Here is a 24,642-nt window from a genome sequence, read left to right as displayed (position 1 = left end):
ATAAGGAATCTGTGGTTGCTGGACTGGCTCTGTTGAATCCACCAGTGATTTATTGAACGTCTTTACACATCATCTGTCTGCCGTTAATTGCATTGTTTTTCTTCAGCATCTTTCTATTTCAACAGAAATCATTACAGTCATTCTTACGGTTTAAAATTGTATAATTGTTTTAGCAAAAAATATAAGTACATTGTTGAATTAAATTGTAGATTCTGAACTTGGTCAAACATACATATTATACATGGATACATAATTTCTTGGACAAGCACACTTGTTGCCTCTTCATGATGTGTCTGTCACGTTTGTGTCTGTTTTGATCTTCTGTTTGTCTTCAATATTAGTCACATGTCCTTTGTTTTCCCGCCACTCATCTATCTCTATGTCAACTGTCATTAGTCCATCATCATCACCTGTGTATTGTTATGTGTGTATAATCTGTGTATAATCACCTTCATCTGTGTCACCTGGTTTTTGTTCATCAGTGCCTGTATTTAGTTTGCTTGTGTTCAGTCTGTCTTGGTCGGTTCTTGTAAATGTGTTAATGTTACTGTGGTTTTGGTGCGTGAGTTTTCCTTTGGCCTGATATCCTGCCTGTACGTGTTTGTTGTTTTCATATATATATATATATATATATATATATATATATATATATATATATATATATATATATATATTCAGTAAACTGTTTGCATTGAAGCCTCCAGACTCAGCCTCCTCCTTCGACCCTCACACACTGTGACAGTGTCAGTGTGGGTTACTCCCGTGGGTGCTCATGTTAGCCCATGCCAATTGGATACAACCCAATATCCACACAACACAAAACATCACCCATAGGTGTTTAGTTGATACTATGAGTGATATTTCTTACAGATTTTTTTTTAATGGAAAGCATATATAATTAATTTGGTGATAGTAAAGGATTTATGACTGTGTTACAGATCATTTCATGTTTATTGTGCGAAAATATCTACTTTAATGGTTTGGAAAGAATGAAAATATGCAAGGCTTTCATACGGTATCACGTTATGGTGCAAGATTGGATAATTTCACTGGTCATATCTTAACTCATCCTTTGGTGAATTGACATCTGTGCTCTGAAACTGTTCTACTCTCAGTTGGTGTATGTGTCCCAGAGTGGGATGGTCTGATATGTTGGCCGCAAGGCTTCCCTGGAGCTCTGACCAAGACCCTCTGCCCAACTTACATCTATGACTTCAACCATGCAGGTTTGAAACTGTTTTGTGTCTTTTGTAGTTACGAATGTTGAGCATTGCTGTTTGAATCGTGTGCACTGAAGCTAAAGATGATAACTGATAAGCACTTTACTACCACGTTAATTAACTTAACCAAGCACATCCTATATGAGATAAATCATATATGAATATACTCAAAATAAACATAATATTACATCTTACAATTGCACAAAACAAGAGGCAGCGAATGCACAAGCGAACTCAAAGTCATGAAGGTGAATCCATGTACTTATCATGTAACAACATCCTAAAACATGGGTGTACAAAAAATTCACAACATTCTTTTACAACAGTGTTTTCATTATAATTTTATGTAGCATATATGACAGATTTCCGCTGAATATGTTGCACTTGAAGGGACAGTTCACCCAAAAAAATCTGTCATCATTTACTCACCCTCAGGTTGTTCCAAATTTGTATGAATTTCTGTCTTCTGCTGATCACAAAAGAAGATATTTGGGTAACCAAACCATTGAGAGGCTCCATTGACTTCCATAGTATTTTTTTTTTCCATACTATGGAAGTCAATGGAGCCCATGAACTGTTTGGTTACGACATTCTACAAAAAATGTTTTTTTGTGTTCATCAGAAGAAAGAAATTCATACAAGTTTAGAACAACTTGAGGGTGAGAAAATTAAGACAGAATTTTCATTTTTGGGTGAACTACCCTTTAAACAGTATTTTCCCTTTGAAAGTGATTCCAATCATATTACAAGCAATTCAAAACCATCGTGGCGAACAGTGCGCATCTGAAGTGACTCAGCTGAAGGAAATAACCCATTATTTATCGGCATTATTTATAACCCATTATTAAATATCATTTATTTAAAATATCAGCCATATTTTTATTTTCGTGTCGATAACGATAACATAAAAAATGGAACATATATCGGCCAATACCGATATGGTATTTCTAACATTAGAATGAGGTTAAGAACAAATTCATATGCATACTGTTTGTGCTGAGAATTAGGTGTTTTTTGTGAGAACTTCTCCTGTGTGTATAATAATCCATGCAACTGTTAGTGAATGAGACCCAATCTCTATGTTTGAACAATACTACCCATACTGTTTCTGAGGTGTGCAGTATTTATACTATGTGCATATGCAAATTTTCTGTATGTGTAGAATACCCAGATGACCTGTAGGTCTACAATGCAATGTTCTTCATTTGACCTTCAATTTTCAGCATGACAAAATAACTAGAAATTACATATTTGTAATGTTTCTTGTTTCTTGACATCATTTGAATACAATGAATGGGTTATTATTAGATTTTGTTTAAATAATTGATTAAAAATGGAAAATAAACTATCATTAAAAATAAAAATAATAGGCAGCATACATGACATAGCCAGTAAAGTCTTTGTAAATCTTTCAGGACATGCCTACAGGAGGTGTGACTCTAATGGTTCCTGGGTGCTTGCAGAGAGTTCAAACAAAACCTGGGTTAACTACACTGAGTGCATCAAATCACCAGAGCCCAACAAAAAGAGAGTAAGCTACATTACCATCAGTTGTCCGAGATGACTTTATAGGTGGCTTGACGCACCACCTCTTTGACCCCACAGCAGGTCTTTTTTGAACGGCTGCACATCATGTACACAGTAGGCTATGCAGTTTCCTTCAGCTCTCTTCTAGTGGCCATCTTTATTATTGGATACTTTAGGTAAGTAACTGACTGACTTTATGTGTTTGTACTTCATCTCATAAACTGCACGAAAAAACATTGAACTGATCTTTAAATAGGTTTCTTATTCCTAATATTGTATTTCTATTTCTTTCAGACTGTAATTGCACAAATGTGAATCAGTGCTACCGTGTAGTTTTCTTTTTCTATGTTCTCCTTGCTCCATTAGCAGCTCGTTCATTAAGAATGTGCAGTTAGCTGAGATGTGCCAATACTATTCACTCAGTAAAGGAATTGCTTGGTACAAAATGTCAATATTAATAGCACTGCTGGCAATGTAACATTGCAAAACTATGCTGGACAGTGCTATCCTGCAGCTACACTTTTGATGATGAATGTAGTGTGATCTGGGAAATGCATTTTTTCCCTCTGTCTTGCTTTAGCTTGATTCTTTATATGCACGATGACATGTATTTATACATAGATTATTATCTACCTCCATTTTAATCCTTTTCATTCATTTATTTGTTGCCATTTCCAGTGCATTAAGACCAGTTTTGTAATAAAGCATCTCCCAGTGTGCAATATTCACAGAATTGCATCAGGATCAGGCCTTTCTGGGAAGATTCAATATATAGTGATATATAGCCCCGTGATATATATATATATATATATATATATATATATATATATATATATATATATATATATATATATATATATATATATATATATACATATATATAGTGATATATATATATATATATATATATATATATAGTGATATATATATCGAATACACATATTGAACACCTCCACCATTGTCACAAAAGTTTGGCAATAGACAAACGGATATAACTATTAGATATTCAGATATTCAAAACAGCAACTACGAGATGTTGTGAAAACTGTGGATGAGGTTGCCAAAGCTGTATAGTGTAAAATATGTGAGTATTCCTATGAAATACACCTATCAATGCATTTGCTTCTGAGGTGAAATTTTGAAAGTGACATACTCGCTCTCATGTCGTTCCAAACCCATAAGACCTTTGTTCATCTTCGGAATACAAATCAAGATATTTTTGATGAAATCCAAGAGCTTTCTGAACCCCCTATAAATTGCAACGGTATTACCACTTTTAAGGCCCAGAAAGATATTAAAGACATTGTTAAAATAGTCCATGTGACTACAGTAATTCAACCTTAATGTTATGAAGTGACGAAAATACTTTTGTGCAAAAAAAAAAAGACTTTATTCAACAATTTCTTCTCTTCTGCTGTTCACGTGAGCACCATAATGCATGCGTTTGATGCTGACGCAGCAGCTGGCCAATGCTAAGCCAGCGTTCTGACGAAGAACACGGTAGCACTGCACTGTGTTTACAACGTGAACTGTGTCAGAGACTGATATGGAAGAGAAGAAATTGTTGAATAAAGTTGTTATTTTAGTTTTTTGCGCACAATAAGTATTCTTGTCGCTCCATAACATTAAGGTTGAACCACTGTACTAGTCATATGGACTATTTTAACAATGTAAGTGTCTCTTGAAAGTGGCAATAACGTTGCAGTCTATGGGGGGTCAGAAAGCTCTCAGATTTCTTAAAAGATATCTTCATTTGTGTTCCGAAGATGAACAAAGGTCTTACGGGTTTGGAACGACATGATGGTGAGTAATTAATGACAGAAATTTCATTTTTGGGTGAACTAACCCTTTGATGTAAACTTTCCTTTTCCTCATTTCCCTGAATGCACATTAGCTCTGAGGTCTACCATCTTTTCTATCTCTGCCCTAACAAACCTCATATGTATTTCTGTGTGTCCTCAGACGTCTCCACTGCACCAGGAACTACATTCACATGCACCTGTTTGTTTCCTTCATGCTGCGTGCCATCAGCATCTTTGTGAAGGATCACGTGGTGCACACTGGTACCGCAGGAATGCAGGAATTTGATGCTGTGCTCATGAATAACTTCACTAATGCTGTGGATGTGGCAGCAGTGGACACTTCACAGTATGTGAGTCAAACGCTATTTGACTCTCTCATGCATCATGAGTATTTTAGTAATTATTCATCAAGTAACTCATGTAGCTAGGTTTTAGATTATATAATCAATATTGATATTATATTAGGGCTGGGTGATATTGTTTAAAATTATATTTTATGTTATTAAATTTAAATTATATTTAAAATTATATATTCTTTCAGTTTTTATTCTAATAATAATTTATAAGTAACCCTGAATATTCATTTAATCTTTTTATACATATTCCATGAGCTGTGACAAATTTGATTACAGATAGATAGATAGATTGATTGATTGATTGATTGATTGATTGATAGATAGATAGATAGATAGATAGATAGATAGATAGATAGATAGATAGATAGATAGATAGATAGATAGATAGATAGATAGATAGATAGATAGATAGATAGATTGACAGATTGACAGATTGACAGATTGACAGATATGGAGGACTCTTCTAAATGATCTGCTGTCTGTTCCAGGTACATACAGTATTGAATGATTCATGCTGTGTGCAAAATGTGCCATTTGAATTATTAACTCTTGAATGACCAGAAGGATAAATCATTGTAGAATGTCATCCATAACAGCTTGAACACAAGGTGTTAAACAAGCCTAGTAGGGCGGAAATTGAAAGGGATCAAGTTGGGTCTGAATGAAATGACATCTTGGTGAGGTTTGAATTCAATTCTGATTATGGTGGAGAATAAATATTTTAATGCAACTGCAAGGTTGTGACCTGTCTGGACATTGAATTTGTTGGAAGAAATGCCAATGCTAGAAGTATATTATTGGATTGCAAGAAGCTGTAAGTTCTCAGTCTCATTCTGTGCAGTGTGTCATACTCCAACTGGAGGACTTTTGTTTTATTCTACCTCCAATCTCCACCTCATACACAACATGTCTGAGTGTTTTATTATACTCTACGCCCACCACATGGCCAGCCTCAACAATCCATGCAAAGAGGTTAAAAAAACTCACTTGTCCCCATTTGCTGTCTTTTGGGTGGGAGATGATTATTCAGTCCCACCTACGCTCAGACTCGAACTGTATCCCATTGCGGGCAATACTGGAGACTCAATGACTGCGCCCTCAGCTTTTTCTTCAACCAGCTGCATTACAGGAGATAAGTACGATGGAGGCAACATCTGAGGGAGGATTTTGCGACCAGTTGTTTAGCATCCATTGTTTGCACCTAACATAAGCGTTACAGCTACTGTATGTGTCTTCAGAGATTAAAAGGCACAACTGCTTTGCTTTGATCCATTTTGGTGTATGTTGTGTTTGTAAAGGTCAATGAGCCAAAATGCTCACATCAATATGTGGCTATTACTCTGGCAAATTTCTCATTTAAAGGAACATGCTGGAAATTTCCTGCCCTTCCATTTTCTTCAGTAAACCAGTATGGCAGCAGAACCAATTATTGGCAAATATGCTCTGTATAAATGCTTTCTGTATCATATCAAGGATCTTTGTGAGAACTTCTCAAAGTAGACACCAGGCTCACATTTGGGTTTTCATATTTTTTCAGGCCAGTTTTTATTTAGGTATGTAAGGCATAATACATACTTGCATTTTTAGTAGTAAGAATTACATTAGAGAGCTCTACAGTTAAATTCTTACTTGGAACAATTACATTAACTTCATTAGAGAGCTCTTTAATAATAATAATTGTTAATAATAAGGATTGAATTAGAGAGCTCTCTAATTTGATTCTTACTAGTAAAAATGCAATTAGGATGAATAAAGCTGGCTACATTTCAAGCTAAACGGCTTGCCATACAAGTCGAATAGTCTCGCACATTGCTATTGGTAAGCTAATGTATATGCTTTGTACAAAATTATGATAGTGTATTGTGGGAGGATTTAGAGTGACTCATAGAGTCTTGGGGTATTGCATTATAATTTTATAATTTTTGTTATTTTTGTAATTTATTAGTCTAGACTCTAGAGTTAACTCTGTATGACCAAGGCTAATATAACTACTTTATTTTCAACCCATTATGCTTTTCTCAGCATTGTGTGAACTGAAGGAAAGGCTGCACTTTTTCCACTAGTAGCATTCAGTATTTTCCATTATTTATAATAATTGGAATCTTCGTCATGCAACAAGAGTAGGAAATTGTCAATTTACTTCTAAACCAAATTGGAGAGTAGTTTTTTTTGTGATGTAATATGATGATATCAAGAGATCTTTAAGAGAGTTACACATTCAATAGTGCTGTTTCAGTAAAAAAAAAATAGAAGCCTTTTATAGAGCCTCCCTACTCTCTACTGCTATAGACATTGTGTTTCTAAGCAGTACTCTGAAAAGAGGGCAAAGATCTCTAAGAGTACATTGTCAGCAGAGGAACAGATAAACGACAGAACAAAAGTTTCAGGCATTCAGGTGAGCTGTTCAGATCCTCCAGGTGTATTGACAACATAACCTGCACCTTGCTTTCCTCCAGCGCCTCTTTGACCATCTGTCAGAAGCACTGAAGCTCTCAAGGTTACCCTTAGTTTCTGGCACTTTCATGTATCTTGAGTTGATAGATCTGTTATTGTCCATACTCAGAATAGCAGCTCCTTTCGGTTGTTGCACTCCTTTGGGGGAAAGTAAGAACAGTAGAGAACATTAAAGTGATAGTTAACCAAAAAATTTAAAGTCTGTGATCATTTAATCAACCTCAAGTCGTTCAAAACCCACCTTACTTTCTTGCTTCCGTAGAGCATTAAAGAAGATGTTTAGCAGAATGTTCATACTGCACTTTTCTATTTAGTTAAAGCATACAGGGGCTGCCAAGTTGCAAAAACGTCTTAATGTAAATAGGCATAATAGTCTGTATGACTCATGCACAATATTCTAAATCTAAAGCCTTTAAAGACATACAATAGCATTACGTGAGGAACAGATCGATATTTCTTCCTATATCTTCCTTTCCACCGTAGCTCTCTAATAGGGTGACCAGATGTCTCGAAAAATTCGGGACAGTCTACAAATCTAAGCTGTTGTCCCGAATCCCGAACCAGGCCCTAATTGTCCCAAAAATTATACTAAAGCGACAACCTGAGTAGTTATTGTCTGATTAAAACTGTCCGCACAGATTGAGTTGTCCTGCAGCCACCCCCCGCCGGCTGCTCATTGGCTGCAGCATCTTTTTTGTTTCTTTTTTTGAAGTTCTACAGTACAAAGATACCGTAGGCGCAAATTTAGATATGCATTGATAAGCTAATTTTCATTCAAATGAATGGCTATAGCCTGTAAGGTCTGATTTACGCACTGTTACAACAGCCATTGTTTTTTTTGTGTGTTTTTTTCACAATGACATTTGCGTTCATGATTTTAATGTTTTTTTTTTGTGGCAGACTAAAGACTATTGACAGAGTGTTGATCTTTGAATAAAAATATGTTTGGTTCAGGTTTGAAATTCATTATCTTTTATTATAGGCTATGTAGTCTAATATCATAGTAGGCCTACCGACCCTAGAAAAACCCCAAAGGAAAAACAATGAGATTAAATGCAGAGCAAATGGAGATTTTTATCAGTCTGATATTGTCATTTTTCTAGACAAATCCTGTAGACCTCGTTAATCTCACAATTGTCTCTTTTAGAGTTTAGAGGAAATCTCAACAATGTCACAAATTATGCTAACATTTTCAGAAATAAGATTTTAAGTCTCTTATGCTCACCAAGACTGCATTTATTTGATCAAAAGTACAGTAAATACAGACATAATGTGAAATAGTATTACAATTTAAAATAACTTTTCTCTATTTCAAAATGTAATTTATTCCTGTGATGCAAAGCTGAATTTCCAGCAGCCATTACTCCAGTCTTTAGTCTGTTTATAATTATATTATTGCTGTTTAATTTAATTCTGTTTTGAGTTGTAACTGTATGTGTTTGCTTTTATATGTTAAAAAAATTAAAAAATTAAAATAAATGGACCCTTATGGACCCTAAGGGTAATGTATTGCAAGATCAGTGCCCTTTTTTGGTCTTAGAGCAACATTCTTATCAAACAATCATATTGTCACGATTAGCCACGCACTCCCTGGGTGATCACGTACTACATTTCCCATCATGCAGCTCCCTGGACTGATTACACCATACACCTGCACTGCACTGATTACACACACCTGCATCTCATTCACACCCGCACCACACCAGTGTGAAGTCTAGACTTTCCGGGTTGTCATTTCCGAGCGTTTCTTCACGTGGATTAATTATTACCTTGACCTTGGACTGTGTATCCCGTTTCTGCTTGTTCTCTGCCCGCCCCACTTTGGATTGTTTACTGGACCTTGCTTCTCGCTGCCTACCCCGACCATTGCCTGTTGTCTGGTTTGTCTCTGCCTTGTCTCCGTTGCCCTGTTTGCTGTTGTTGATTCCTGGCTGTTTGACTACTCTAATAAATGTTGCAAATGGATCCCCTTGAGTCTGCCGATTTCCTAACACATATCTCTAACCCTACAATAGATCCAGACTAAGTGTGGAGCTAAAAAAAAAACACCCTTGCTGTTGCAGGCATCACTATTATTGATTATATTTGGTGTTAGGGATTTCAACAAACTCCTAATCCCTGATATTATGCAACTATAGTGCATAATTCATCCTGCAGCATTTGGGTTCAATGATGCCTTAAAATTTGCAGCTTGTTGAGGAGAGGTGTTCTATTACTTTTATACGTGATCAGACTTACGATTATCACCTGCTAGGCAAGAAATTAAGTTACACATACCACAGACTTGCAATGAAGGGACCAAGCCATATCTCGGGAACAGTAGTAGGGGGGACTTTTGACACTTTTGGACCAGTATGCAACCACCTTATATATATACAATGACATTTGGATGATCATGTGCATCTGAAACCTGCTCACAGCACAGACAAGGTTTGATCTTTTGGTTTATTGATCATGTGGGTGAGGATTAGTGATGTGTGTTTTAAAGCGTGCTTTGCTTTTGCAGATTTGTAAGGACAGAATAAAATTGGAGAAGTCACGAGGAGGCATTGCTTCTGTGATACTGTCCATCTGCTAACACTCACCTGTTATAGCTGTTCTTCAAATCAGCCTAAATGGATCAGACTTGGTAATGGATGGACTAATTACTAAGTAAACAACGCATTCACTTCAGCACCGCATCACTTTCCGTCATGTTCGAATCGAAATTAACGTATTAAGCGAGCCGGTTTTGAGTGACCACTCAGGTCTGTTAAATTAAAGCTGCACCTCCATGTATACAACCTCCATGATATTCTGTTTATTTTTTGGACTAATAGTTTTAAAGGATGAGGAACAGTCGTAACAAATCAAAGCTATACACAAAATATGCTTATTGCTGTATTTGTGAAGCAATGTAAATGTAACATTACATGATGACATTACAAGTCAAGATATTTGTAATCAAATTTAAGGCACTGATGTTTGAACAACCACTTGCTCTGCACCCCTATACCTAAATTTACTACTTCAGACTTACTCACCACACACTTACTGTACATGTGGTGCCATCCCAAAGAGGTACAACATCACTTTCATGGACCTTTACTTTGACTGTTCCCTGCAGGCAGAATGAGCTGCTTAACTCAACCCAAGCTACTAAGTCTTTGTCCATTTTCAAGAAACCGCTAAAAACACATATTTTTCGTCAGCACTTTCTATTCTATCTATTTTTTATATTTATTTAAAAAAATTGCTATTGTACTCCTTAGGTCTCTTTGGATAAAAGCATTGCTAAATAATTAAATGTACTGTAAATGCAAGGTTCTCTATGTCTTTAACTCATAAACTGTGTAAGGCTATAGCTATGCATAAATCCCCAGAAAAAAAAAATTGTATCCCTTACTGGAATCTGAACCGGTTAAGAATATACCAGAGAGGCACAACTATTTTGTGAGATGGCACTGTTTAAACCGATGATGTCAAAAGTTACTCTTAAATCCATTTTAAATTTGACACCATTAACAATGTTAACTTCACCCAATGTTAAGATTTCGGTATTCCAAAAGAAAATTGATTTTTTACAAACTGAGAATTTAACAGTAACTATTATACAATTGCTAAGGCTGAGAATAATAGAAATGTTATCTAAAAGACAATTAAAACTAGAGTATACTCTCAAAAGAGACACGTTCTTGCACATAAAGATGATTCAAAAACTTGGCATCAAAATGTGTTCCCAGAGGGCTTCGGATCAAGAAAGAACCCACTTTGGGTCATTATGATCATAATATACAGTATTTTTCTCCCAGTAATGTGAAACGTTAAACAAGAGATCTTGACCTCCCAGTCATTATTATTAATTATGTCCAGAAGGCATTGGATGAACAAATTCCTCTCACAGCACAACTGTTAAAGAGTGTAATAAACAGCAATCTTCAGGGCCACATGGGCCTTCAGAAATCATTATGCTGATTTGGTGCTAAAAAAAAATGAAACATTTCTTATTGGTTGCTTAATATTTTTGTGAAAACAGTGGTACATTTTCATGATATTTTGGTGAATAGAAAGTTGAAAAGAACATAATTTATTTGAAATGGAAATCTTTTGTAACATTTTAACAAATTTACTGTCACTTTTGATCAATTTAATGTGCACTCACTAAATAGATGTCACAGTTATGTTTAGTTAGTTTCGTTTTCAAGGGGCAAAACAATCCTACAGACACAGACTTTTTTTTTTACAGATCCAGGAACATTGCAGAGGTTCAAAGAGATACAACACCGGGCAAACCATCTGAGCCTAGTCTTAAACTTGACTGATCATCTACTGTCAAGTGTTCAAGAGTCGTTCTCCTGATCTTTTTCAGGTGTAGGTTGAACTGTGCCACAGATAATGTTATCATTCCTGTGCTATAGCTACTTTCCCCCTCTTTGCTCCTTTCACTGTTATCTGTCCGAAGTCAGAAAGCCAAAATGAATAAGTGGCCCCCCCCTAGAATCCAGACGCTACTTGCTTTATTTAAAAAGAAACAAATTGGGATTCAATCACTTCCTCTAAATGAAAGAGCTAATAGCCAGTTGTACAAAAAAATAATCAAAATCCAGTTTAGCCAAGTACAACATTTAATAACTTATAATAACTGATGACATTTATTAACAGTGTTTTTTGTGCTAATGTATGAAATGTATTTGTGATATTTGGAATACCAATATGTTCATAAGTTTTTTTTTTACCACAGATTATTTACAATCGTTACATAAACTTATTTCTAATTTTTGATGGCAGTGAGACAATTAAAGACTGTTTGAATTCTCTAAATCAAAATGATTTGAAAATTGAAAATATTTTTTTGTGTAGAGGGACCGTTATTTTTTGCATTCCTTTTTCGCCAAAACTGAAACACTCAAATACTTGCCAAACTCACAAACAAAAAGACTTTATTTCATGCCAGTAGTTTCCATATAAAAAATACAGCAACAAGAATGTTTTGTGTATCTTTGATATCTTACCACTAGCTGTTGCTCTTCTTTTAAGAAGGTAAATATTTAGATTCCTAGAACATTAAAATCAAAATTAGTTTTTCAGTTTAGTGTGATACATTTTTTTGACACTTTACTTTCTTGTTGAAAAAGAACACTCAAATACTTTATGACAAACAAACAAAATTATAACATTATTTTTATTATAACAGAATTCCCATATAACATTTTTGAAACACTTTGAAGGTTCAGAAGACTTCTTTTCTCTGATTGTCTAGTCAAATCATCACATGATCAGCTAATTCAAAGAGAATAGCCATAGAAATAGAGTCAGTTCTTTAGATTTCCCTCAAAAAATCTCCACAGAATTATCATTATTCCCATATCATCCAACTACAACTGTTCAATAAAAGCAAGTACCCAGCAGACATAGGAATTCTTTCAATAGTCCTTGAAAAAGATTCCTTCAAGAAGGTGCCTGAGACAATAACAGGATGTGCGGAAGAGTCTAGGCTGAGGGTGGCTAGAAAATAAGAGAAATATCCGTCATCTTTAAGCTTTGGTAATGATTGTGATGTGAAATCCCTTTTAATTCAGTTCATTGGTCTGGAAATGCCTTATGGCCATTAACCACACAGATCTGTCAAGGCAATGAGCTAATAGCTTCATTAAAGTGCCTACAGCAATCAGCCAGTCACCTGACTGTAGTGAAAGGTTGTCATTTTGTCACACTTCTACTGTTCTAAAGAGTGTTTCTGTCATTTGACACTGACAGTGTCATCTTAAGTTAGTGAGCTAATTATTCTAAAAGAGGATTCATGACGATGAGCGGAATGTAAAAGAGAAGACTTAAATCTGACAGTTCACCCTTTCTTTCCTCTGTGAAACACAAAATATTTTTTTTTGTCCATATGAAAGCCAACGGTGTTTTGACATAAAAAATTTGAAGCATTCTTTATAATATCTACTTTAGTGTTCTGCGGAAACTTTAAATTAAGTTTTAAACGTTCTGCCCTTTTGTTCACGATTGATGCTGCATTTAAAGTCTTATAGAATAATTTTGCTTTGATCTAAAGAAGCCCATGTGATAATACTGATTGTGAAGTCCGCACACTGAAAATAGCTGCTCCAAATGAATTTATTAATAGCACAACGTTTCGACCATCAGGTCTTTATCAGGCACCTTTTTTGTTTTTGTTTATGTTACTTTGTTGTCCTGCACCTGAGCCAAATCTGGGTGTTTGGGGTGTGCATAACAGTTTTTTATTTTTTTATTTTATACTGTTTGTACCATAGCAGAAACAGAACAAAGGCATCTTAGTTCATTTTGCTCTTCTGTCATATGTCTGAACTTAGGCTCCACAACAGAGGACTATTTTTACCTTTTTTTTGAGGTGGCCTCCAACCACGAGTAGGAAATAGTTTGTCACAGCTGAAGCATTGCTTTCCAGCCAGTATGTTTACTGTTTAACTAAACATTTGGCTCTATATAATCGAAACTGCCATGTTTTGATATGGGTGTTGATTTTTTTTTGCTACGCTCTTCTTTTTCAGCTGGGTTGTAAAGTGACCGTCTTGCTGTTCATATATTTCCTGGCTACAAACTACTACTGGATCCTGGTGGAGGGCTTGTACCTGCATAGTCTCATCTTCATGGCCTTCTTGTCTGACTCGAAATACCTGTGGGGCTTCACTTTGATTGGGTGGGGTGAGTATTCCTGCTTCGGTTGGGTTTGTAACATTTCTTGGTAAAAGAAATGCTGCTGCTACTGGTTTTGATCTGCTGGGTTTATAGCTTTGTTCATGGACAGTTGGATGACATGTAATTGTATTCTCCTCAAAGAACAAGGCCAATCATTTTTTCACTTATATTTTAATTTTGGCTGCCTTAGCTGGCTGTTTTGGGACTAATGGTTTTATATATATATATATATATGTGTGTGTGTGCGCGTGTGTATATATATATATATATATATATAGATAGGGGTTGTTAAGGTTTGTTTTATGCTCACCAAAGCTGCATTTAGAATTTATAATAAATATATTTCCCTCCATGAAATGTACTCTAATCTATAGCATGTTGACAAATTAAATCACATTGTAAGAGTACGCACCACACAGGAAACGCAATTGACTAAATTGACTATTCAATGCATGGACGTGTCACCATATGAAAACCCAGAGCAAACCAACAATGAGGAACCTGGAGAAAGAGCGACTAGAAGAGGTGTATACTGAGAAGAGATAAATAAAAAGAACGGAAACCACAGGGAGGAAGTAAATAGAGTAGCAGGGAAAAAAACAAAAGAGCCACTCAATTACCCATACAAATCATGATCTGTACAGTACGTATTTTGTATCACATGGTGCTCCCGCTACTATATTCTCTATTTCTGGATCCAGTGGTGGAGTTTGTCACTTCCTTTTCATGCAGCTTTAATGACAGAGTCATTTTTGTCCAAGCACAAGAGATAGCCTGCAGAGATATTGAGCATCACTCAATATGCATTGCTTCTTTCTTTAACCAATAGCTTGAGAAAACATTCTATTATGTGGAGACAATTCTTTACTCAAACATAATTGTGAGGCTTGATATAAGTGCATCTTCAGAAGTTTACAGAATCATGTATTTTCATTATGGACATTAGATAAATGTCTTTTTTTTCAGTAATAAAGCAGTGTTCATAACTAAATATGTAATCAGTAGAGAACACTAATGGGTTTGATCTCAGTACTGGCTGGTGATAAATGTGTTAGCTGACAAGAATGCAATACTTCATTATTGTCACAGTCACCACCTAATGGTCATCGTCTCTGTCACTGTCATGTGTTAGTCCCCGTCTACACTATAGTTCCCAGCATCCTCCTTGGCCCACACCTGCACCTCCTTCACCATTTCCCGCACCTGCCAGCAATCATCATCACCACTCACCGTCTTCAGCTGTTGTCCTCATTATTCCTCTGTGTATTTTAGTTTCTCTCATGTCAGTGTTCAGGGTTGGTTATTGTTTGTGGTTAGTGCACACGTTTGTGCCTCGCACGCTGTTTCATATAGTTGGCTTTTGTAAGTTCTTCTGAAATAAACTTTGATATCTTCATCTTCAGTGAATTCCGAACGTTACAATTATAAAATGAAATCGAACTGTTTGGCTAAATGAGGAGTCTGTTTAAATCGCTGTGTAAATTGTTTCAAGGGCATTGGCCTTACTTTTGATCAAATCGACTGAGAAAAACTAATTTAATTTGTAATCTGGAGCTACTTTCAAGTTCATTTATTTAGTTCTGCAGTCTGATGCCTCCACATAATATAAACATATTTTGTGTTGATAAGAAAAATTACTCCACTTTAAAATTGAGTGGATAATATATGGGAGGTTAACATGCAGTGTGACAATGGTTAAATGGTTCAATTTAATTGTATTATATTGTGCATGCAATTTTTTATGACGTATTACTTGGAAGATATAGAATGTTTGTGCTATTAAATATTCACACTGCAGGAACATTCCAAACAAACCAGTTGAGTTGATAAAAAGGGGCGAAAGTTCAAATAAAAAATAACTTGTGACCAGTCAAAGCATCTAAAAATATTTTAGATTTTATTATAATTATTATATTTATAATACTTTTACCTTTTTAAAATATTTATATTAAAATATTTGACCTCAAATATTCGTATGCATGTAGAAATAAATATACGGCAAGTCTGCTAATTTTCTTGATAACGTTATGTCATTATAATTAATGACATACCCACCATCAAACCACAGAGATGCAATAACTTACAGGGATATTTGAGAACTACATATTAACAAGGACCCATTACGTCATTTCTCATCAGCCTTCCGATTTCAACTTGATGACTAATCATATAAAGAAGAGCAACTGTATTAACTGTTGACAGCAGAACCATTCTCTGTATTCAGTTTATTATGATGGTCAAAGTAGCAGACAATTCAACAGGGATCTTGGCTGTTGGCCACCCTTTATATATTCTGCCATGTGAAGGTCTTGTTTATTTAGGAAAGAAATGCAATTTTCTTTCTTTTGCTCAACAATATAAAACATACATGATGCACCCCCCCCCCCCCCCCCCCCTCTCAGAGATGGCTGCCTTTGAATATGTATATTATGTATTCCTTTGAGAAATGACTACATGGAAACAAATAAGCTATTATTTAGAACAAGTGGTATTCATACACTTTCCTCCGCTCCCACACGGAGAAAAAGCACAATGATTGCTCACTGTAGTTTGTTTTGAGAGGTTGCTTCCTTTTCAAGTGGTTTCAAGTTGAAGTGTTCTTTATTTATTTGTCATTCCTGTTTGATGTGTTCTTAGTGGAAGGGCAGAGATTGAGGTACCTTTGATATGCATATTCCCTGTTCTAGGAGCGACTGCTCACTAAATTCTCTTGAATGCGTTAGGCATGGCTTATTAATGACCTAAGGGTTAAGTCTGTGAAAGTACTCCACAATAATGTCACGTTGATACAGTTAAAATAATGTCAATGAGGGGAAATCTTAAATCTTCAAAGGATGAGTGATGTAATTCATGTTGTGGATTTGAGCTCCTCAATATAATTTAATGGCTAATGGCACAATGATGATATCTTACATAACAGATTCATATTTATTTGATGGAAAGGAAACTGAAACTAAGGAAAGGTAATTTAACCATGCTGTGTGATGCCATACTCATTATGGCAAAGGACATTTTTAGTCTCAAAATCATTTAAAGGATTAGTTCAGCCAGAAAAGGACATTTCTGTCAATTAATTACCCACATTCATGTTTTTCCAAAACTATAATTTTCCCCCCCATGGTGCACACAGCTAACCTGGTAAACTCCTTTTTCTTTCCATACAATGCATCGTGAATCTGAAGCTGGGTTATGATTCGATCCAATTAAATGTATTTGGATTATTTATTTGATTAATATAGATTATTGTATTATTTCCAAAAATATGCGGACAAAATAAATATAATTACAGAGACAATTTACACAATCACTATGTCAAATATCGACAAAATAATAGATCACTGACTTTATATTCACTATATCAAAATTCAATTTTGGGATAAGTGTCATTTCTTTGGATAAAAATATATATTTTATTGATTACAGTTTTTTGTATTCTCTTTGGTCCTATTTTCACAAGTAAGGTGTACATTTTCAAAACTCTTAGTACCAAAATCCAAACTTATCACACTTGTAACACAGCTAGTCAGTCTTTCAAAACATGATCCCATGCTTTCGTTACAGTTATACATTTTTCAGTCCACATACTCATTGTTTCAAACATTAGATTATTGTAATATGTAAATGAGAACTTTTGGTTTAATCACAGAAACACAACAGTATGATCTTCTTTCAATTTAGTACTTTTAACAATCAGTTCATTCAACAGCAAACAATGCAAAACACATGTTTCAAATCACCCTTATTGCTGAAATAATTACAGTAATACAGGATACAGTTGCCACATTAGAAAATACACATGCATTACTTTATGTACTTATGTAATTGAATCCATAATGTTTGTAATAGTATCTGCAGTGTGTTATCAAAAGGTGATGAAGTATGACACAGCCATGAGGATCTGTGCTAGAACAGAGTTTGCTGGCAATACAGTAAATGATTTCACTCTATACCATTTGACTGAATCTATACTGTATTGGACCTTTACAGATGAAGGGTGAGTTACAGTAATGTGTCAGTCTCTACCATGGTAATCTGTTTACAGTATCACTGTATGTATGGCATACATACTGTAATGTAAAATGCTGTATTTGATGCCATCTGTCTCCCTTCTACTGATGCATCTCTGATCAATGTAATGTTTTACAGTCATTGACCGTTTCCTCTCCCTTATACTCTTTCAAACAGAATTGAAAACACAATGACATGTTTGAAAAAAGTGCATTTTTGATGATCTGTTGTGATATTAGCACTAAGAGTTTTGAAAATGTACATCTTACTTGTGAAAATAGTACCAAAGCGAATAAAAAAAAATGTAAATTTTAAAAAGTCATGGAAAACTTACTCGGTTACTAACGTAACCTCATCTCTCTAGAGAGGGAACGAGTACTGCGTAATATCGTACGCTATGGGGAAAACCTCTTTTCCACGAGATATTGAAGCCAAAAATTTTCCTTGATTTTGAATCAATGTAAAACGTGTTGCGGCAGCATGCAGACATAGGCAAGACGGCTCGCGTGCCTATTGGCTGACCTGCGGCAACAGCAGCAGTTTATCTAGAGAGGCCCTGCGTGACGCCATATCCAATGGGGGCGCTTCGCGCCCATTACGTCACGTCCCGTCAGGATAGGCGTGGCCTTGGCCTATAAATATACCTCGATAGGCTGATACAAACTGGTTTTCATCGCTGAAGCGAACCAGAGCGTGTTGTAAGCACGGCAAGATACGCAGTACTCGTTCACCCTCTAGAGAGAACCGAGGTTACGTTAGTAACTGAGTATGTTCTTTTACGAGAGTATCTCTCGTACTGCGTAATATCTCACGCTATGGGGAACACAGTGTAACACGCCGTGCCTACTGGGATCCAACACCAAAGTCCCAAGGGCAGAAACCCGGGGCTCATATAGTGCATAATCACCATAGACTCACAGAGAGTCAAGGAAGAGAGGCTAGAAGCGTCATTCCCTATAAATAGCATCCCACGGGAGCTAACCATATTAATAGTGCACCACGCAGCCAGGGTGAAAGCTTTCAGCCTGAACTGGGTGGCAGTACGGGTTTTTAATACCCATGGAGCTGTTCTATCGATCAGTGAGCGATGCTCAAGCAAAACTCAGCATTCTGAGCCGGCGCAGCGGGGCAGATAGTACTGAATTCTAGACCGACAGAAGCTTGGCCTGTAAGGCGGGAAACTCTAGGTTATAAAACCTTATAAATGTAGAAGGCGAGGCCCAGCCTGCCGCCGTACAGATATCTTGCAAGGTAATCCCGCTAGACCATGCCCACGACGAGGTCACGCCTCTCGTGGAGTGCGCTCTGTCACCCAAAGGACACTGCAGGCCCTTAGAAGTGTAAGCTTCTATCCACCTGGATAGTCGTGAAGAAGTGTATCGACTATCCACCTGGATAGTCTCTGTTTTGATATGGCCAGTCTCCAAACAAAATGAAGAGCTGCTCAGTCTGTCAGAAAACAGACGAGCGGGACACATAAGCTCTTAATGCCCTGACGGGGCAAAGGACTCTCGCGTCGTTCTCCTCATTGTGAACCGGAAGGGCGGACAGGGAAATAACCTGGGCCCTGAATGGTGTGTTGAGGGATTTAGGCACGTACCCGTGCCTTGGTTTGAGTATGACTTTTGAGTCTTTTAGGCCCAAACTCCATACACAACGCGCTTACCGAAAGCGCTTGTAAGTCCCCTATGCGCTTCACTGAAGCGAGAGCCATAAGAAACACCGTTTTGAAAGACAGACGTTTCATGTCTGACAAATGGATTGGCTCAAATGGGGCACCTTTCATGGCTTCCAAAACCGTAGAAAGGTCCCACACAGGGACTGAAGGGGGTCTGGGAGGGTTCAGCCTCCGAGCTCCCCTGAGGAATTGCACGACCAGGTCGTTTTTCCCCAGTGACTGGCCAGACGTCGGTTTTGTAAACGCCGCTATGGCCGCCACATATACTTTGAGCGTGGATGGGGTTCTGCCCTTATCCAGCAGCTCTTGAAGGAAGGAGAGTACTTCCATAACCCCGCAGTCTACGGGTGAAAAGCCCTGAGCTTGACACCAGGCAGAGAACACAGACCATTTCGAGGAATAGAGCCGTCTAGTAGACGGGGCCCTAGCCTGCGTGATCGTGTTTAACACTCCCTCCGGGAGGTTAGCGGGTACCCGTTGATGGCCCATGCATGTAGGGACCATAGATCCGGGCGAGGATGCCAAATCGAGGCCTTTGGCTAAGAGAGGAGGTCTTTGCTCAACGGTATAGGCCACGGGGCAGTGCTGGTCAGCTGCATCAGGACTGGGAACCAAGTCTGGTTTGTCCAGAGAGGAGCCACGAGGAGCACTGGGCATCTGTTTTCCCTGATTCGTTCCAACACCTGCGGCAGGAGCGAGACGGGGGGAAAAGCATAGAGGGGGCAGCGGGGCCAGACGTGGGCCAGCGCATCCCTGCTCTTGGAGAAAAAGTTCGGACAGTAAGCGTTTTCTTGGGACGCGAACAGGTCCATCTGCGCTCTGCCGAATGTCTCCCACAGCAGTCTGATCGTCAGCGGGTGCAGCGACCATTCTCCTGCTGGAACATTGTTTCTGGACAGTCTGTCTAGTCCCAGATTCAGGTGTCCAGGCACATGCACTGCTTTCAGTGAAAGCAGGTTGTGCTGAGCCCAGACCAGGAGGCGTTCCGTCAGCCTGTAAAGGTTTCGGGACCTGATGCCGCCCTGGTGATTTATGTATGCCACCACTGACATGTTGTCCGACCGGACCAAGACGTGGTGACCTTTTATCTGGGGACAGAAGCGCCGTAGCGCGTTGTCGACTGCCATCATTTCCAGACAGTTTATGTGTAGAAGCTTTTCACGTTCTGACTACTGGCCAAAGAACGGTCTGCCCTCGAGCAGCGCTCCCCATCCCGAGGTGGAGGCGTCCGTGGACACCACCTTCACACTCAAGGAAGTCCCCAAACTCACACCTGACTGATACCAGTCGGTTACTTTCCAAGGTTCCAGAGCTGAGACGCATTTTAGACCGACCTTGAGGCGAAACAGACCAGAGGTCTGGAGCGGGGTGGAACTCGCACTCTCAGCCACAACTGCAGTGGGCGCATGCGAAGCAGACCCAGCTGGAGTACCAAAGATGCTGAGGCCATGAGGCCCTTTTGAGCGGGACTATAGAGCCGTGGCGTAAGGATTTCGCGGCGCGCTGAATGTCCAGTCCGCGCTCCGGCGACAGACGTGTTGTCATGGACAGCGAGTCCAACACTGTTCCCAGAAAAGAAATTTTCTGACTGGGAGACAGCGAACTCTTCGCCCAATTGACTGTGAGACCCAGATTCTCGAGATGCTCGAGTAATGTGGTCCTGTGTTCTATGAGCTCTGAGTGTGATCAAGCTAGAATCAGCCAATCGTCCAAGTAGTTCAAAACTCGCATGCCCCGAAGTCTCAGGGGTGCGAGAGCCGTGTCCATTGACTTCGTAAATGTACGGGGTGCCCGGGACAGGCCGAACGGTAGGACTGTGTATTGATATGCCTGGCCCTCGAAAGCGAATCTCAAGAATTGCCTGTGACGTGACGCTATTTGTATTCGGAAATAGGCGTCTTTCAGATCTATTGACATAAACCAGTCCTCGTGGTGAACTTGCGCAAGGATTTTCCTGGTTGTAAGCATTCTGAACTGGCGCTTCACAAGCACTCTGTTCAGGTGTCGCAAATCTAGAATGGGTCTGAGACCCCCGTCTTTTTCCGGTACCAGAAAATATCTGCTGTATAGATCCCCTTCGCTCTGAGATAAAGGTTCTATGGCCCCTTTGCTCAGTAGTTTCGCTATATCGGCTCGAAGTAGATGAGTTACTTTGTTTTTTACTGTAGTTTCGACTTGCGCCGTGTAACAGCGGGGACGTCGAGCGAACTGCAGCGAATAGCCTCTTTTTATAGTGTTCAGCACCCATTCTGATACCCCGGTAAGCTTTGCCCACGCATCTGCATGAATAGCTAGAGGTAGAATGAAACCTGGGCTCTGGCCGCGGCATAGCGGTGTGCTGAGAATAAACACTGTGTTTGCAGTGTACGAGGCGGGGGGCGTGCTGATCACAGCGGGCAGCCTGACCACGCTCGACTTCTCTATGACAGTTTGTGGAGAGAAGGCGAGCGGGATGAACCCCGTTGGGTCTAGCATGTCTGTGAGGAAATGTAGGCGCGGGACAACGGGCACACTCACTGCACTGAGAACACCGTCGGCCTGAGCTGACTGTATGTGTGCTGGTTTCGTTTTTACAGAAACCGTGGGACATGCATCGTGTAGTGTTTGTGGGCACTGTGTCGTGGGCACATTCACTACATTTAATGCACAATCGACAAGAGTCGATTTTATTTGTGCTAGCCCTGTACTGTGGTGGGCCGTGTCTGTGTGTGGGAATGGGCACTGAGACGTGGGCATTCTTACTACACTCATAACACCATCGGCCTCGGCCGGAATACCCTCTTTTATTCCCTCTTTTTGGGACTAGCCGCGGCTTTGATGCTGGCCCGTCTCCCTGACGACTCGCGGGCAGAAGGGGGGAGGTCCACAGAGCTTGCCCAATCCTCACTGTCTGACGCCAGGATAGAGCAGCTGGCCTTCTCCACAGATGCAGCTATCTCGTCGTCATAATGGAGGAGGTGGCGGCATGCGGCAAGCGGTGGCCGTTGTCCGTCAGTGAGCGACTCGATTGAAGCTGGTGAAGCTGGCGGGCGAAACGGCGAGCTTTCACGGGCTGAAGAAGGCTTGGGGACCAACTGAGTACGGCGCTTTACGGCGCGGCACTACAGCGGGCGACTCGGAGAAAAAATGGCAGGCGAGTCTTCAGAGTCACAATGGCAATAGCTTGCAATGATGGCAGCTCGTCAGCGAGCGCGAGAGCTGCATGATCCTTACTCAGGCGGGAAACGCAAACTGAAAGCGGCGAGGTGAAGGCCAGCGACTTCAGGTTCAAGGCTCGCCCCACAGGAGGCTTGTTCTCGACGGCGCGGCTTCTCACTCTGGATCCAGCGATGCGTGAGCTTCGCTGAAGAGATGAAAATCAGTTTGTATCAGCCTATCGAGCTATATTTATAGGCCAAGGCCACGCCTATCCTGGCGGGACGTGACGTAATGGTCGAGAAGCGCCACCATTGGATATGGCGTCACGCAGGGCCTCTCTCGATAGGCTGCTGCTGTTGCCGAAGGTCAACCAATAGGCACGCGAGCCGTCTTGCCTATGTCTGCATGCTGCCGCAACGCGTTTTACATTGATTCAAAATTAAGGATAATTTTTGGCTTCAATATCTCGTGGAAAAGAGGTTTTCCCCATAGCGTAAGATATTACGCAGTACGAGAGATACCGTCGTAAGAGAATTACTTTTATGTATAGTTTTTTATTTGAATTTTTGAATTTTTTTAGCTTGACATCACCTGGTCACTATCTGGTTTGGATGTATAAAAAGAACTGCATGAATATTCTTAAAAGAATTCCACCGATAAAAGAAAATCACTGAAACAACTTAAGAGTGAGTCAATGGTAACTGCATTTTCAGTTTTGGATGGATGGATGGATAAAGGTACAAATTCTGTGACAGTGGGATATTCATACAATTTGAAATGCAGTTTTATTTTATACTGACTGCTCACCTACTTTTTCCAGATTTATAGGAAATGTCCTAATGAAAAGTAGGTTGTATAGCATATCCAAGGTAGTCATGTGTGAAGGTGTGAAAGATAATGTAGTATGAGTCAAGGCCCCATCATCACCATGGGAACTGCTGTCGGAGAGAAGGGCACCCTCGATTAAAATGTTACCCTCAGATCCAGGCAGTTTTGCTTCTTGATATGCATGATATGATCCTGGTTTCACCAAGCTTTAAACCATGCATCTCATCAGTAGGAAGCAGGGTTTTTTCATTTATTGACTGAGCCACTCAAGATTAACCACAGCTGTTAAAATAAATTCAAAATAAAATGTGTTGAATAACATCATTATTATGGATTTTGCAAAGGCAGAAAATGCTTTAAAGACACATTTTTGTATTGTTATGGTTTGCATAAAATAGAGCCAAACATCTTTTAACTGGGAAGGGATTGCATGCAGGTATGATATTCATTCTATTCATCAGGATGTTTTATGAAAAAATTGTGTTAGTACTGTTTATTTCCGTAACCTTAACCTAAAATAACGTTATTTTCACTTTTATAAACTTTTTTTGATGGTGATTTTTTTGACTGTGGTGGCTCATACCAACTTACTAACTTTACTTTATAATGAAAAACTATATGCTTTATTATGCTGTTCACACTACACACTATAAATCCTGCCTTTTGTTTTCATGTGTTCAGCATCCTCAAATTGATCTGTGTTAATGGGAAGACCAATACAAAAGAAAGTAAACAACTCACTTAGATATCTCCGGTTTATTTCACATCACATTCAACCATTAAATGATGTGAAAACTTGAGCTGCAAAGGTTTTTTTTTAAAGATAATTTTGTAAAATTCAAATAAGCTTTAGAGATCTTTATTGAAAAGTACTTACGCAATGTTTTCATGACTGTTCAATTAACCATATACAGTTATTGCAAATGCACTTTTGGAACAGTCCTTATGACACCCATGGTTTAAAGGTG

General features: G+C 38.7%; 1 protein-coding gene and 1 long non-coding RNA gene across 2 annotated transcripts in view; one reads left to right on the top strand and one right to left on the bottom strand.

Moving 5' to 3' along the window:
• The window catches only part of LOC143723180 (uncharacterized), a 292,525-nt gene that overhangs the window by 4,113 nt on the left and 263,770 nt on the right, over nucleotides 1-24,642 (bottom strand). The window lies entirely within an intron of this gene.
• Nucleotides 1-24,642, top strand: part of pth2ra (parathyroid hormone 2 receptor a) — a 71,169-nt gene that overhangs the window by 13,248 nt on the left and 33,279 nt on the right. Inside the window, exons 3-7 of the mRNA XM_077215177.1 lie at nucleotides 1,116-1,226; nucleotides 2,636-2,751; nucleotides 2,826-2,923; nucleotides 4,710-4,899; nucleotides 13,875-14,028. Of these exons, the coding sequence (XP_077071292.1) occupies nucleotides 1,116-1,226; nucleotides 2,636-2,751; nucleotides 2,826-2,923; nucleotides 4,710-4,899; nucleotides 13,875-14,028 (669 nt within the window). The remainder of the gene's footprint in view (nucleotides 1-1,115; nucleotides 1,227-2,635; nucleotides 2,752-2,825; nucleotides 2,924-4,709; nucleotides 4,900-13,874; nucleotides 14,029-24,642) is intronic.

The sequence above is a fragment of the Siphateles boraxobius genome, unplaced genomic scaffold (assembly GCF_051911475.1).
Source record: "Siphateles boraxobius isolate OS27281-9 unplaced genomic scaffold, OSU_SipBor_1 7, whole genome shotgun sequence".
Taxonomy (NCBI): domain Eukaryota; kingdom Metazoa; phylum Chordata; class Actinopteri; order Cypriniformes; family Leuciscidae; genus Siphateles; species Siphateles boraxobius.
This window is presented reverse-complemented; position numbering and strand designations above follow the sequence as displayed.